This window comes from Taudactylus pleione, unplaced genomic scaffold, assembly GCF_031769625.1.
Source record: "Taudactylus pleione unplaced genomic scaffold, aTauple2 ptg000006l, whole genome shotgun sequence".
NCBI classification, from domain to species: Eukaryota; Metazoa; Chordata; class Amphibia; order Anura; family Myobatrachidae; genus Taudactylus; species Taudactylus pleione.
Genome location: NW_028284409.1, coordinates 27,649,740 through 27,664,144, shown reverse-complemented (window position 1 = coordinate 27,664,144; position 14,405 = coordinate 27,649,740). Strand labels below are relative to the sequence as shown.

At 43.9% G+C, this 14,405-nt stretch overlaps 1 protein-coding gene across 1 annotated transcript in view; it reads right to left on the bottom strand.

Annotated features, from left to right (window-relative positions):
- Positions 1 to 14,405, bottom strand: part of LOC148543160 (solute carrier family 22 member 3-like) — a 397,488-nt gene that overhangs the window by 49,551 nt on the left and 333,532 nt on the right. Inside the window, exon 9 of the mRNA XM_088451782.1 lies at positions 1,828 to 1,940. Within this exon, the coding sequence (XP_088307908.1) occupies positions 1,828 to 1,940 (113 nt within the window). The remainder of the gene's footprint in view (positions 1 to 1,827; positions 1,941 to 14,405) is intronic.

Below are 14,405 nucleotides of genomic sequence, written 5' to 3'. Positions count from 1 at the left end.
ATATTCCCAAATGATTAGGGTTAGACGTATCAACAGTGATCACAACTTGACTGTTACCCAGATTGATGAGTTGATAGGGCATTTCTGTGCTTGAGGCTACTCATTAAAAGCTTTATTACAAACTAAAGCTAAAGTTTTGACTTTGGATCAAAAACAGTTACTTATTAGGAAAGATTGATGGACATCTCCCGAGGCTAACTTCCCTTGGGTAAATAGGTTTAATACGGCTTCATCCACGAATAGCCATATTGCAAAGACCACATCTCCAAGATGGGTACAAAACTACAATCTTTCTTTAATAAAAATTTAGGGTGCATCAATGCGCATGCGTGACCTGTCAATTTTTGATTGGGGGTGACGTGCTTACACATCCACATAGTGGAAAAAAGTTCTCGATTAAGTACCAGTTAAACTGTAACACTTGCTTTGTGGTTTACCAAATAATCTGCCCGTGTGGACTTTCATATATCGGTAAAACCGAAATGGCGGCCCACCGATCAGCTATTCGCAGTGCCCTATTGAGTGGCACTAGCAAACAACTGGTGGCACAATATTTTGCTGAATTCAATCATCCACTAGCCAGCATCAGATATAGAATGATAGACCATATCCCGCCCTTGCTGAGAGGTGGGGATCGTGGCTCCAAACTATTGCAATGCGAGGCACGATGGATCGCTCGGCTTGACGTCATTTGTCCTAGGGGGCTTCATGAAAGTATTTCATACACTAGCTTCATATAAAAAATATTTGATGATACAACATAATTTATTATTTCATCAGTAGTTCTTTTTATGTTCTCTGAGGATTTATTAATACATCAACATTTTTTAGGGGCAGGCTCTAATTGTATCATTTTAAGAGCATTCTTTGATAATAGTATTGCTATAAAAATATATATAACTTGGTTTGTTAACTGGGACATGCAAAGCAATAATGTTCTGAGGTTACTGTCCTAAAGTATAGTGGAATTGTTCAACTAAGTTCCTTGAATACTCCCTTTTTCTTATGTATAATAGTCCTGTTTGATGCTCCATTGACGTGCTTTGTTTTTATTTACACTGAAGTCATGGTGATGGTGACACGATTGAGGGCGCTGAGTACACCCTCCATTTTAATGAGCCGCCGGGTCCAAGCCCCGGAACTCGGCTTCACGTTTGGTGTATCAGCCCGTATAAAGGTATGTATGTTTTTGGATTGGTTTATCTTGATAAAAGTTCTGCAAATAACTGAAACGTTGACCTAACATGCCGTTAGTTGTCTCTTTATTATAATGCCTAGAGTGTGCACTTTTGCACTATATATATATATATATATATATATATATATATACACACACACACACGTATACACACACACATAGATAGATCTATCTATCTATATTTCTATCTATCTATATCATACAAGAGGCAGCACTCAGAATCAAACAGCTAGACACTGGCAGTAATTTCAATCAATGGATTGAAATTACTGCCAGTGTTTAGCTGTTTGATTCCATGTTACTGTCAATCAATGGATTCAAATTACTGCCAGCGTCTAGCTGTTTGGTTGTGAGTGCAGCATCTTGTATGCTGTATGTTGGATCCTTTGCGAGGGATACCTAGGAGGGCACCGGTGACGCTATTTTCGTAAGAGTTGGAAGTGCTGCCGCTACACTGATTATATATATATATATATTCATAACAATTTCAATGGAATTCACCACTTGTTTCTATAAACTTTGCATTATCTTGCTTTTTAACACTTGAGGTTGATTTGCAGTTATATATTTTGAAAACTATTAATCAAAACAGAAGTAGCAAAGGGATACACAGGAGTACAGCATCTTACCAAATATGATGAGAGGCAGTTCTACCCATACTTCTGCCAATCGGAAAAGGAGGAATGGGGCTATGATTCCACCCAAATCGCACATGCCTGAACATAAGGACACACCAAAGTTTCTGAAAGGTGGAAAAAAGGCCGCATCAATTCGATGAGAACATTTAGTAGTAAGTTAAATCAAACATTTATATTTTTCATATCAGGACAATATAGAGGGAATTGCCCAGTGAATGAACAATTAAGGGAATTCTCTGGTTGAAGAGGATGGTGTATGTACATCAATTACATTTTGAGATATATACCATCATCATTACTATATATACTTTAAGGATTTGTAGTTTATAGACTGTAATTATAGTTAAAAGTTTACAACCAAAAACCAGGAGAGGTGCAGAAATGACCAGTTATTGAATGCACAAAGCCAGCATTTGAACAAAAAAGACCAGTGAATGAACAATGTTACTTACTTTAATATAACAAAGGCAACAGGTCAACCTACTTAGATGGTATGTTAAATTAAAGTACAAATTTGATGATTAAATGTTATTAAGCATCGTTTTGCCTATATTTAAGAATTTCTGGAACACTGTTGTCAAAGTCAAATAATTGGATATATCGCTGTACAATTATTATCTGACAATATAGTCGTCTAAGGTCGGATGACTTGTTACAAGGACGCTACTTTGTGTCGCGCAATCCAATGCGCACTGATACGAATCCATCACACACATACACAGACGCACATATGCGAAAGCATACATATAAAAGGGTTCCCACACATTATAGTTAATAACCAGTGTTATTAAAGGTTTTGTTAGCTAATAAATTACGATGTAATATGTACTTAAAAGAGATCTAAGATTCAGAAGACAGTGGACATGTCATATTTGGTATCATACTAAATCCCTGTTTATTTGCAGACATCCGTTTCAATCGGCGAAGGATTCGCATCTTGCGTTCGCTAGTTATGGATATAGGGAGTTATTGGTTAGAATGCTATTACTTGTATGCAGTGTCTGTAACCAGTTTTCGGTGGGAAACTACATATTGTGACGGAGGATTGAGGCATACCCCTGATGACACCGTATGAACCGACCAATGACCAGATTGAGCAGAAGCAAGAACCAATTAGAACTTGACAATTTGTCTCTTTGTTAACTCTGAAACATGTAAGGTATATAAGCTGTGTCCCGATCCCAGTGTAAAGGTATCTTCTTGCGACCGCAGACGTCTGGATTGATTACTGTATACTGGGACCAGTGCGCACGCGTATGTATCGAGCTGTACTATTTTCATTGCTTTTTACTCTAGTAGTTAAATCTTACATCGTATTACTTTTTACATAAATAACTTTTTGTGCTTTGGAACCACACAATTGGACTGGAAAGCAATTCTTTCTTAAGCGACTTGCAGCGCTAAATAGCGACTATTAGGAATCAATACTGTATATTCCATATTCCTTTGAACTAGTTATACCTCAAGTGATCTTTTTTTTTCACCATGTTACTGTCATACCATATCCAGTCCTCTTTCTTAGGTATTTTCCAAGAAGTCAGACAACACATGGTCATGGTGCTAACTTCAACTTAGTTATGGATTGTATCTTTTACTATTGCTGGATATAATGCTCCCTCATACAATACAACAACATACAGTAGTCGTTATTATATAAAGTTTTGACCATGTGCTGGCCTCCATCTATATTCTCTTCATTAGAGTTCTCACTTGAATTGCTAATGTCCACTTGGTTCAGTTAATAAAAATGCATCATAATCAGTTTATGTTTCAAGTACAATAGTTTCACGTTTCTTAGATGTCTTCACGGGAATCTTTGAGCTCTACTTTGACACAGAGTTGCCTTTTCTTTTTTTTTTTAGTTTCCTCTTTCTTTTCAGCTGCCTCAATGTTTCTTCTTTGCTTGTTTTTGTCTTTTTTGTCATCTTCCTGTTTTTGCTGATGTAATGGCAAATGGCGAAAAACTATTTATTCTTGCAGATGTATTTGCTTTGTTTGGCCTAGGCTAATGCTGGTGGTCATTCCATATGCTCTCTGGTGTTTTATTTGCTATGGGACCATCCTTTCCTTTTATTGTTTGGAAGATTAGGTCAACCTCTGGCATTTTGCTTTCTGTATTTAGTAGCCCTGCTGTGATGTCTTGACTGACATTCTCCAAACCATCGTCCTTGGGTATAGAGCTAGAAATAGAGTGCAGGATATGCTGATATGCATATATCACCATTGGTGGCACAGAAACTCCAACTATAGAAGCATTACACAGGACTGTTATACATTTGCATTTCTTTTCTGTTTCACTTGCCATTTAATAAGACTTTTTATAAACTATAGACCCCAACACCTCTCCAGTCGTCATTCCATATTTGTCGCAATAAAAATATGACTACCATCAAACCAAATATCTGCATAGCCTTCTTCATTTATATAATCCCTAATTTATTTAAATCAATTTTGAATGGCTTCTTTTGTCATAGCTACTCTAGTTTTAGAGATTAAAGAGATTTATATAATCCTTAATTTATTTAAACCAATTTTGAATGGCTTCTTTTGTCGTAGCTACCCTAGTTTTAGAGATTATTTCCATATTTATTTTTGCAACAGCAGGTCTTTTTAAAAATAGTGACAACCATTTATCACTTGGGCGATCATCAGTAAATGCAAGCAGTACTTTTTGTGGTGCCATTTTTCTAACATCTGGCACATTTCTTGTAAGTTTCTTGTGTAGAATGCCTTTTGGAATGTTGAATTCTTGACTTTCCCTGCTAAGGCTTAGGGGTCTATTTACTAAGCCTTGGATGGAGATAATGTACCAGGCTGGGTTTGACAAATGACAGTTAGGTGCTTGTTGGTTGGTATTTATCTCCATCCAAGTAAATCAACCTCTGTAGCTGGATACAGACTTGTTTTATGATGGCAATCATGCTGCGGCCTATGGGCACTGTGGGCCTGATTCAGAGATGGACATTAATGTGATCGCAGCTGTGAATTAATACACAATGCAGGTGCAAAAATATACTGTTACAAAGCTTACCAGAGCATAAAGACGCCCACCGCTGCCTTCTCATATATGTACAATGTTGTATACTGCGTGACTATCGGCTACGATTATTAATTTTGAGACATATTCTACACTAGAATTAGAGAGTAAAGTGATCCAAAGTCCAAGCTTCCTAGTATACAGAAGTGGACCGCTTGCCTGACAGCTTGTCTCCTGCTACTATATTGAACGCCGTCCAACTTAATCTTAAAATGTTACCTTCCAGTGTTTATCAGGAGATGACATTTAAAAAGCTACATTAGGGTTACCTTTCCCCATAGAGACAGTGCCTAATTGACCTTTCTCCACATTCTAAATGTCCGTTTGAGGGGGGTAGACCTTTTACACTGTTTTTGGGACCGTCACTGTTTATGACACTTGAGACTCTTGTCTCTTTTGTTGAAAATTTTGTTAGCTGTACTGCTGCAAGGCTAGTCTGTGGCTATTTTGCTGCCCAGCCTACCATCCCAAAATCAGATAAAAAAAATGCTGATGGGCCTGGCAGCAGTTGGAAGTAAGGCTATTCTCCAACAGTGGATCCATATTGAGTCTCCTTGAAAAAGAATCTATTCACCATGGATTCACTGGAAACCACTGAGAATAAGGAACTTCTGACACTGGTATTGTTTCAGTGTAGGTAAAAATTGATTCATACACTCCCCACCCTTCCTCCATATAGGCTGTCAAAAATGCTTCTACATGATACTCTTATCAACTACTGGCTGGTCATACTCATATTGTCCTTTAACAGTCTGCCCTCTTCCTTTCCCGATTTACTTTTACTCCTCATGTTAGTGTTCCCTTCTCCCTTTACCCCTCTATTCCTGTCTTCATTCTGTGGATGGATGGATTGTTGACCTGTGGCCCTGGGTAAGCACGGTTATGTTATTTTGTTTACTGATGTTGTTTGGCTTGATAATCTAGTTTGTTCAGTATGTGTATATTATACTCTGTTTGCAAGGTTTTAGAAAATGTGAACAATTGCTGGATTTCTGTCACAAGCCGCCACCGCATCTTGTTGGACAACGGTGCTCCTGACAGTTCCCTTAGGCCTGTTGCTGGAAGACGGAGTCGTCGTACTGTCAATTCAGGATTGTGTTCCCTCTAGCCGTATGTCCTCTCTGCCATGTCAGGATTGGTTACTCCTATTTCTTTCCTGTGGATGCGTTGCTCGGTTGCCGGTGATAGCATTTCACGTGTTTCCGGTTCTTGTGTTTGCATCGTGTCTAGTCGAGCATCTTGTGCCTCAGCCTGTCTCGAGTTTATCTTCTCGGTGGCACAAGCCGCACTCCAGTGTTTCCAGCCGCTTGTGTCATCTCGGCAGCACAGGCCATTGTCCAGCATTCTGCCGCTTGTGCCTGTGTCATCTCAGCAGCACAAGCCACAAATCCTACGTCTCCTGCCTAAGCAATCCAGCATATTGCATCATCCCGACAGCACAAGTCACAATCCAGCATCTCCTGTCCAAAGTGACATAGTGTACTGCCGCCTGTGTCATCCCGGTGGCACATGTCTCACTCCAGTGCCACCTGCCGCTTGTGTCATCTCGGTGGCACAAGTCACATTCCTGCATCTTTTGCTGACGCATCTCTGCGTCCTGTTACACAGCCCAATGGCTGCATCTAGCCAAGTTCTACCAGCCCTTCAGGCTGCTACATGGCCCAGTGGCAGCATCTTCTACCAGCCTTCAAGGCTGCTACACGGCCCAATGGCTGCATCTAGCCAAGTTCTACCAGCCCTCAAGGCTGCGCACCAAGCCAGGTGCTTCCAGCCCTCAAGGCTGTTGCTGTACTTCGTCCTTAAGGAGTAACCGTCATCTTTGCATAATCCTCAGCACTATTGCTACTCAGTGGTGATTCCACCCAAGACTCATAACATTATCACCCGCCTTAAAAATATATTAGTAATATCACGGTGTTTGAGGATTGTGATCATGGAACCTGGCCAGAATCCAGCTCAAATTCTCGTGGCTCAAATCCAGGTCCTGACCCAGAAGGTTCAGTAACTTTCTCTTTGGGTCGAGGAGTCACGCGCTGCCCCTGCTCCAGCAGGTCCTCTGGAACCAAAATTAAATTTGCTGGACCAATTTTATGGCATACGCAATGACTTCCTATGGCAACTTTTAAGGAAAGCTGCAAGTTATATTTTAGACTACGACTCGGGTCATCTGGCTCAGAGACCCAACGAGTTGGTATAATAATCTCGTTGCTTCAAGGTGATCCCCAGACCTGGGCCTTTGGTCTTCCTCAAATGCACAGTGCACTTCAAACTGTGGATGATCCGGACAAGGCAGCGTTGGCGGAGTCAAGCTTTAAATCCTTAAAACAGGGTCAGAGAGCTGCGGAGGGCTACTGCACAGAATTACGCAAGTGGTCAATTGACTCTGAGTGGAATAACCTGGCACTACGGAGTCAATTTCGTTCTTTCAGATCAAATCAAAGACATTCTAGTGCCACACTCTGTTCCTGAGACATTGGATGACCTTATGCATCTAGCCATCCGCACTTGATCATCAACTTCACGAACGATGGTTGGAGAAGGAGCTTCCAATATCCGCTACTTAGTCGCCAGTGTTGGCGACTCCGCTGAACCCTGGGGAACCCATGCAGTTGCAAGCTTACCGCCTCTCTGCTGAAGAGAAACGTAGAAGATGGTCCCAAGGTCTTTGCCTGTACTGTGGAGGAAAGGGACATACTGCCTTTGTTTGTCCAGTCAAATCGGGAAAAGATAAAGTCTAGGTGTATTGGGAGAGTTACATCTGGGCCTTGCATCTGTCTCTCCCTCTAGTTCAGTCCTTATTCCCACAGTGATTCAGGTGGAATATCTTCAAGTTCCCGCTTCTGCCTTCCTGGATAGCTGTGCAGCTGGCAGCAGTATGGACATTTCGTTTTTTAACACCCTGAGACTGGAATCTGAGTCTTTACTACAACTTCTCTCAGTTGTTGACCTTAATGGCAAAGAACTGTCCAAGACTGCTATTTTCTCCCAAATGCTTTCCATTCGGTTGTCTATTGGAGCCTTGCATTCAGAGGTAATAACTTTCCTGTTGCTTCAATGTACACTAGCGCCACTGGTTTTAGGCCTACCATGGCTCAAGAAACATAACTCCATCATCCATTGACATACTGGAGAGTTTCTTCAATGGGGAAGCACCTGCTCTTCTCATTGCATCACCCTTCCTGTTCGCCCTGCTGCCACCGTCCAGTCCGACTTGGCCTCAAAGATTCCGGCTCCTTATAGAGACTTGACTGAGGTCTTTTCTAAGAAGAAGGCAGACACTCTACCATCTCACTGACCCTATGACTGTGCAATTGACTTGCTTCCTGTAGCAAGGCTTCCCAAAGGCAGACTGTATGTACTGTCTCTTCCGGAGAGCAAGGCGATGCAGGAGTACATTCAGGATGCTTTAGAGAAGGGCTTCATTCGACCCTCCAAGTTTTCAGTTGGAGCAGACTTCTTTTTTGTTCAGAAAAAAGACGGCTCTCCGACCGTGCATACATTTTCGTGGGTTGAAACTCACCGGGAAGAATTCCTACCCTCTGCCTCTTATTTTTGTCTTGTTCGACCAGCTTCCAGGAGCCTCCATCTTCTCCAAGATTGATTTTGGAAGAGTGTATAATCTTGTTCGCATCAGGAAAGGTGATGAATGGAGGATGGCCTTCAACACCCATTCCGGCCATTATGAATATCTGGTGATGCCGTTCGGCCTGTCCAACACCCAGCCGTATTCCAGGATTTCATCAATGACGTGTTGAGAGAATATCTTAGAGTATTCGCAGTTGTCTGTCTTGATGATATCCTGATTTATTCTGACTCCCTGGAACAACACCGTCAGCACGTGAGGCAGGTGCTATTGAAAGTCCTAGAGAACTTATACGCTAAACCAGAGAAGTGTGAGTTTGAGATCTAAGAGGTATCATTCCTTGGATATAACATCTCATCTCAAGGGTTCTCTATGGATCCAGACAAAGTCAAGGCTATCTTGGATTGGGTTCAGCCTACCAATTTGAAAGCTGTGCAACATTTCCTTGGCTTTGCGAATTGCTATAGGAGATTCATCAAATCCTTCTCGTCCATTGTCGCTCCTATCATGGACCTTACTAAGAAAGGAGCTGATGTTGATAACTGGCCTGTCAAAGCTCTTCAAGCCTTCAACTCTCTGAAGTCCGCCTTCACGTCCGCTCCTATCTACATCACCCAAATCCGGATCTTCCATTTATTGTCGAGGTAGATGCCTCCGAGGTAGGCATGGGTGCTATTCTACCACAGAGGGATCCTGGACATAATAAGTTACATCCCTGCACCTTCTTCTCCTGGAAATTTGCCTCAGCAGAGAGAAACTATGATGTAGGGAATCGTGAACTCTTGGGCATCAAGTGGGCATTTGAGGATCGGAGGCACTGGCTGGAAGGAGTGAATCATGTGATCACTGTGCTCACTAAACATAAGAACTTGTCATATATTGAGACCACTAAGAGGTTGATTGCCAGACAGGCATTGTGGGCATTGTTCTTCACCCGCTTCAATTAGATTATTTAGTTCCAGCCCCAAGAACCTAAAAGCGGACGCATTATCTCGTAGTTTTCAACGTGTTCAGCCTCTCACTGTCCTGGATGAGATTATTGTTCCTGCTTCCAGCATCCATTTTGCCATGACCAGGAGTCTTGCGGATCTCATAGGTGCCTGTCAATCTGAAGTTCCAGCTGAGAAGCCACAAGGGGTGTTTGTCTCTGAGAGATTCCGGAGGGCGGTTCTGTTGAACCTTCATTCTTTCAAAGCAATTCGTCATCCGGCTATCTCTAAAACAGTAGAGTTACTATCTTGCTCAGTTTGGTGGCAATCCATGGTTCAAAATGTTTGGGAGTTTGTGTTAGCTTGTGACACTTGTGCTCGAAACAAATCTCCTCGCACCGCTCCTCCTGGTCTCCTGCTTCCTCTTCCTAATCCTTTCAAGCCCTGGACCCATATCGCCATGGACTTTATTGTGAACCTTCAATCTTCCTCCCGTTGTTCCATTTGGACTATTGTTGACTGTTTTAACAAGATGGTTCATATCGTTCCACTCACCAAACTGCCTTCTGCTAAGGAGTTAACTTCTCTGTTTATTTTACACATTTTCAGACTCCATGGCTTGCCTATTGATATTGTTAACGACCGAGGGACTCAGTTTGTGTAACTATTTTGGAATAATTTTTGCTCTGCCTTAGGCATCAACATCAGCCTGTCCTCCGGGTACCATCCACAGTCAATCGGACAGACAGAACGGGTGAACCAGTCTTTGGACTGGGTTTCCCTTCTTCCCATTGAGAAATTTGTTTTAAATAATTCCTGCCACTCATCATCAACTGTTTCTCCTTTCTTTTGTAACTCTGGGCTGCACCCTAGAGTTAACTCATTTGAGGCGGTCTCTACTGGTACTCCTTCCTCTACATCAGCTTCTAGATTTTGGTCTGTCTGGAAGAAGGTTCATCAATGTCTCCTCAAGGCTTCTTGTCGCTCCAAGACCTGGGCAGATAAACGTCGGAGACCATGCAACTTCAGGGTGGGAGATCTGGTCTAGTTGTCTTCCAAGAACATTAACATCTGCCAGCGATTATAAAAGTTGGGTCCCAGATTCAATGGGCCCTTCAGAATTATCTCCCAGATCAATCCAGTGGCCTTTCGTCTTAAGTTGCCTAACACCCTCAAGGTCAATAACACGTTTCACTGCTCCTTGCTCAAACCGGTGTTTTCTTCCAGGTTCAGCCCCAGATGGCCAGTCAGACCTTCACCTGTCCTCAGCCAACGGCATAAAAAATTTATTATTGCGAGAATCTTGGATTCCAGGGTTTCACGTGGAGGTCTTCAGTTCCTGGTTCATTGGAAGGGGTAAGGACCAGAAGAGTGGTCCTGGGTTCCCGTGAGATCTTTGCATACGCCTGTCTTGATAAGAAAATTCTTTCAGAGCTTCCCAGAGAGACCCTGAGCTAGGAGCTTGTTAACCCCTCATCAAGGGGGGGATACTGTCACAAGCCGCCGCCGCATGTTGTTGGACAATGGTGCTCCTGACAGTTCCCTTAGGCTTGTTGCTAGAAGACAGTCGTCATACTGTCAATTCATAATTGTGTTCCCTCTAGTCATACGTCATCTTGGCCAGGTTCGGATTGGTTACTCCTTCTATTTCTTTCCTGTGGATGCGTTGCTTGGGTGCCGGTGATAGCGTTTCATGTGTTTCTGGCACTGGTGTTTGCATCATGTCTAGTCGAGTGTCTTGTGCCTCAGCCTGTCTCGAGTGTCTCCTGCAGATTGTGTCATCTTGGTGGCACAGGCCATTGTCCAGCGTCCTGCCGCTTGTGTCATCTCAGCGGCACAGCCACAATCCTGCGTCTCCTGCCTACGCAATCCAGCCGCTTGTGTCATCCTGGCAGCACAGGCCACAACTCAGCGACTGCTGTCCATGCGACCTAGTGTACTGCCGCTTGTGTCATCTCGGTCACACTCCTGCGTCTTTTGCTGATGCAACTCTGCGTCCTGTTACACCGCCCAACGGCTGCATCATGTGACCTAGTGTACTGCCACTTGTGTCATCTCGGTCACACTCCTGCGTCTTTTGCTGATGCAACTCTGCGTCCTGTTACACCGCCCAACGGCTGCATCTAGCCAAGTTCTACCAGCCCTCAAGGCTGCTACACGGTCCAACAGCTGCATCTTGCCAAGTTCTACCAGCCCTCGAGGCTGCAACTCATCCAAGGCTGCACCAACCCAGGTGCCTCCAGCCCTCAAGGCTGCTACTCGGCCAAGGCCGCACCAAGCCAAGCACCACCAGCCCTCAAGGATGCTGCTCGGTCAAAACTGACTCATCAACATTACCAGCCCTCAAGGCAGTTGCTGAACTTCATCCTTAAGGGGTACCCCAATCGTCATCTTTGCATAATCCTCAGCACTATTGCTACTCAGTGGTGATTCCACCCAATACTCATAACAATTTCCTGCTGTTTTGGGGCATATACTCCTCACTTTGATTTCCTTTTATGCAACTTTTTTTTCTTTATATCCTATTGGCTTCTTCTTTATGACTCATGTCATATTGTTTTATGCCACAATAAAGATATAAAAAAAAATAAATCAGTAGTATGTCATCCAAATAAACATCTACATTTTTTATAGAGAGGACCCCTAAGATCCCTTTAAAACGTTTTTGAAAAACAGCAGGAGCATTACTAAGGCTGAACAACATTACTATGTACTTATAATGCCAGTCTCTGGTATTAAATGCAGTTGTCCATTCATTGCCAAGTTTAATGCAAATTAAATTTTAGGCACCTTGTAAATCCAGCTTAGTAAAGAGTTTGGCCCCTTTAAGGTGATCAAAACTGCTCATAGATGAAGGGCAAGGGGTACTTGTTCTTGATAGTTTTTAGCATTCAAGCTTCTGTAGTAAATGCAAGGATGGAGACCCTCATCTTGCTTCCCAATGAAAGAAAACACAACCCCCGCAGGGGAGGAGAATTTCCTTATGAAACCACATTCCAGGTTTTCCCTAATGTAGTTGGACATGGCTAAAAAGGGACAAGGGGCCTGATTCAGACCCACTCGCAAGCGGCTGTCCGCTCGCAAGTGGGTCGATGGTGTGCACTGCGCATGCGCACGACGGAGGGAGCTCCGTCGTGCGCATGCGCCAGACGCAACGAGCGAAGGACTTTCCTTCGCTCGTTGTGTCTGATCAAAGGGGGCGTGCTGTCGATGTTGATTGACAGCACGCCCCCTTTGGTGGGCGTGCCGGGGGCGTGCCTCCCAGACAGAGGGGTTCTCAAGGGAACGCCTACCATCAGAAGCCGGCCCCACTGACATCACTAGTGATGTCAGTGGGAGTGATTTTGGCTCTGATAGAACCAAAATCACTCCAGGGCTTGTGGTCGAAAACCCCGACCACAGGCTTCTGGTCGCACTGGCGATGGTCGCGATGGTCAAGACCTTCGCGACCATCATCCTGCACGCTCGTATGAGCTGTGGGTGGTGACCCACAGCTATACAAGCGTCCAGGAGGACGCTCCATTTTTATGGAGGACGGCCCTCATTCAGAGCGAACGCTCAGCAAGAGCGTCCGGCTCTGAATGAGGGCCAAGGTGTGTTAGGAGGAAGCTTTTCCACCCATTGTTTGTTAATGACACCATCATAAGAGATATTGATGAGGTACAGATGTAGCCGCTGTCATCGTTTCCGCGATGCGCGCGCACAGCGTCAAGCATCACGCCATAGAGGAGCGCTCGCCGGGCTGCAACTAGGCCCGTCTGGTGTTCTCCCCATTGAAGTCTATGGCGTGTGCGTGCATACGCACGCCATAGATGCGGACATGTGAGTCACGCCATCCATGCCGCGATGCCTGTATGACATTCTTATTTTAGGAGAACTGACAGTGGCCCTACTATTCTAAAGACACCAGCCATGAATAGCAAGACACCAAGACATCACTTGACACATCTTTCAGTCCAGATTTGGTGTGTGTAATTGAATCCAGGGTAAACACAGGATGATGGTATATATTGCTCTGCAAACAATTAAGAGCGTGAGTGTTTCCTCATGCCTCAAACCCCTAACTGCATAAAAATTGGCTCTGCCTGGAAACGAATAGCACCATCCAAGAGCTTGTTGTATATGGGCTCAGCTGCAATATCACCAGATACAAGAGCTGAGGAACGGAGTCTATCAATATTCACCAAGAACCGTCTGGATAGAAACTTTGCTGCCAGGAATCTGCAGGTCACAGCAATCTAACTACCCCCTACAGGTGACTATGTGGGAGTGCAGGCATGGTATGGAAGTAGCAGACACGAGAATAGTCAAGAATGGAGAAAGGAGAATGGTCAAGCAAGCAAAGCTCAGGATCAAAGGCACTGGTTCAGAATAAGAAGCCAAGCCAGTCAGGATCACAAGTACAGTTTCACAATGTAGAAACAGGCAGATGTTGAGAATGGTAAATCAGGCAGGGCTCAGTACACTGGAAGTTAGGCAGAAGGCGAATAGCTGGGTAACACAGGAATGCACAAGAAAACCTGATGACACCCCCGGACCTGTCACAGGCCACAAATGCAGCAAAGTCAGAAAGTCTGCCTCCACAATGGCTAAGTAATCACCCAGCAAAGTGTTGTGACAATGAGACAAGGGAGAAGACAATACCAGCTGTGTAAAACATGAAGCAAAAAGACAGATGAAATAAGAGTGAGACAAATGGTGGCAGACATGAAGCAAGCAGTGCAGATAACACAAAAAGGATCAAACATGAAACAAGAGGATATAGGGCCTGATTCAGAGCCGGACGCTATTTGCGAACGGTCGTTCAGAAAAAGGGGCCGGCTATTTAAATTGAGCGCTCGCTCTTTGCGGTCTGTTGACGCCTCTATGTCTGAGCGAGCGAATGAAACATGCGCTCGCTATTTTGTAAAGACGCCCCCTGGCCGTTCGCATCCTACGTCATCTCCGCTATTTATTTGATTAATCGAGTACATCGAAAGGCGTCTGAACTGCTCGCAGTGCTTGTGGTTGGATTTTCCTA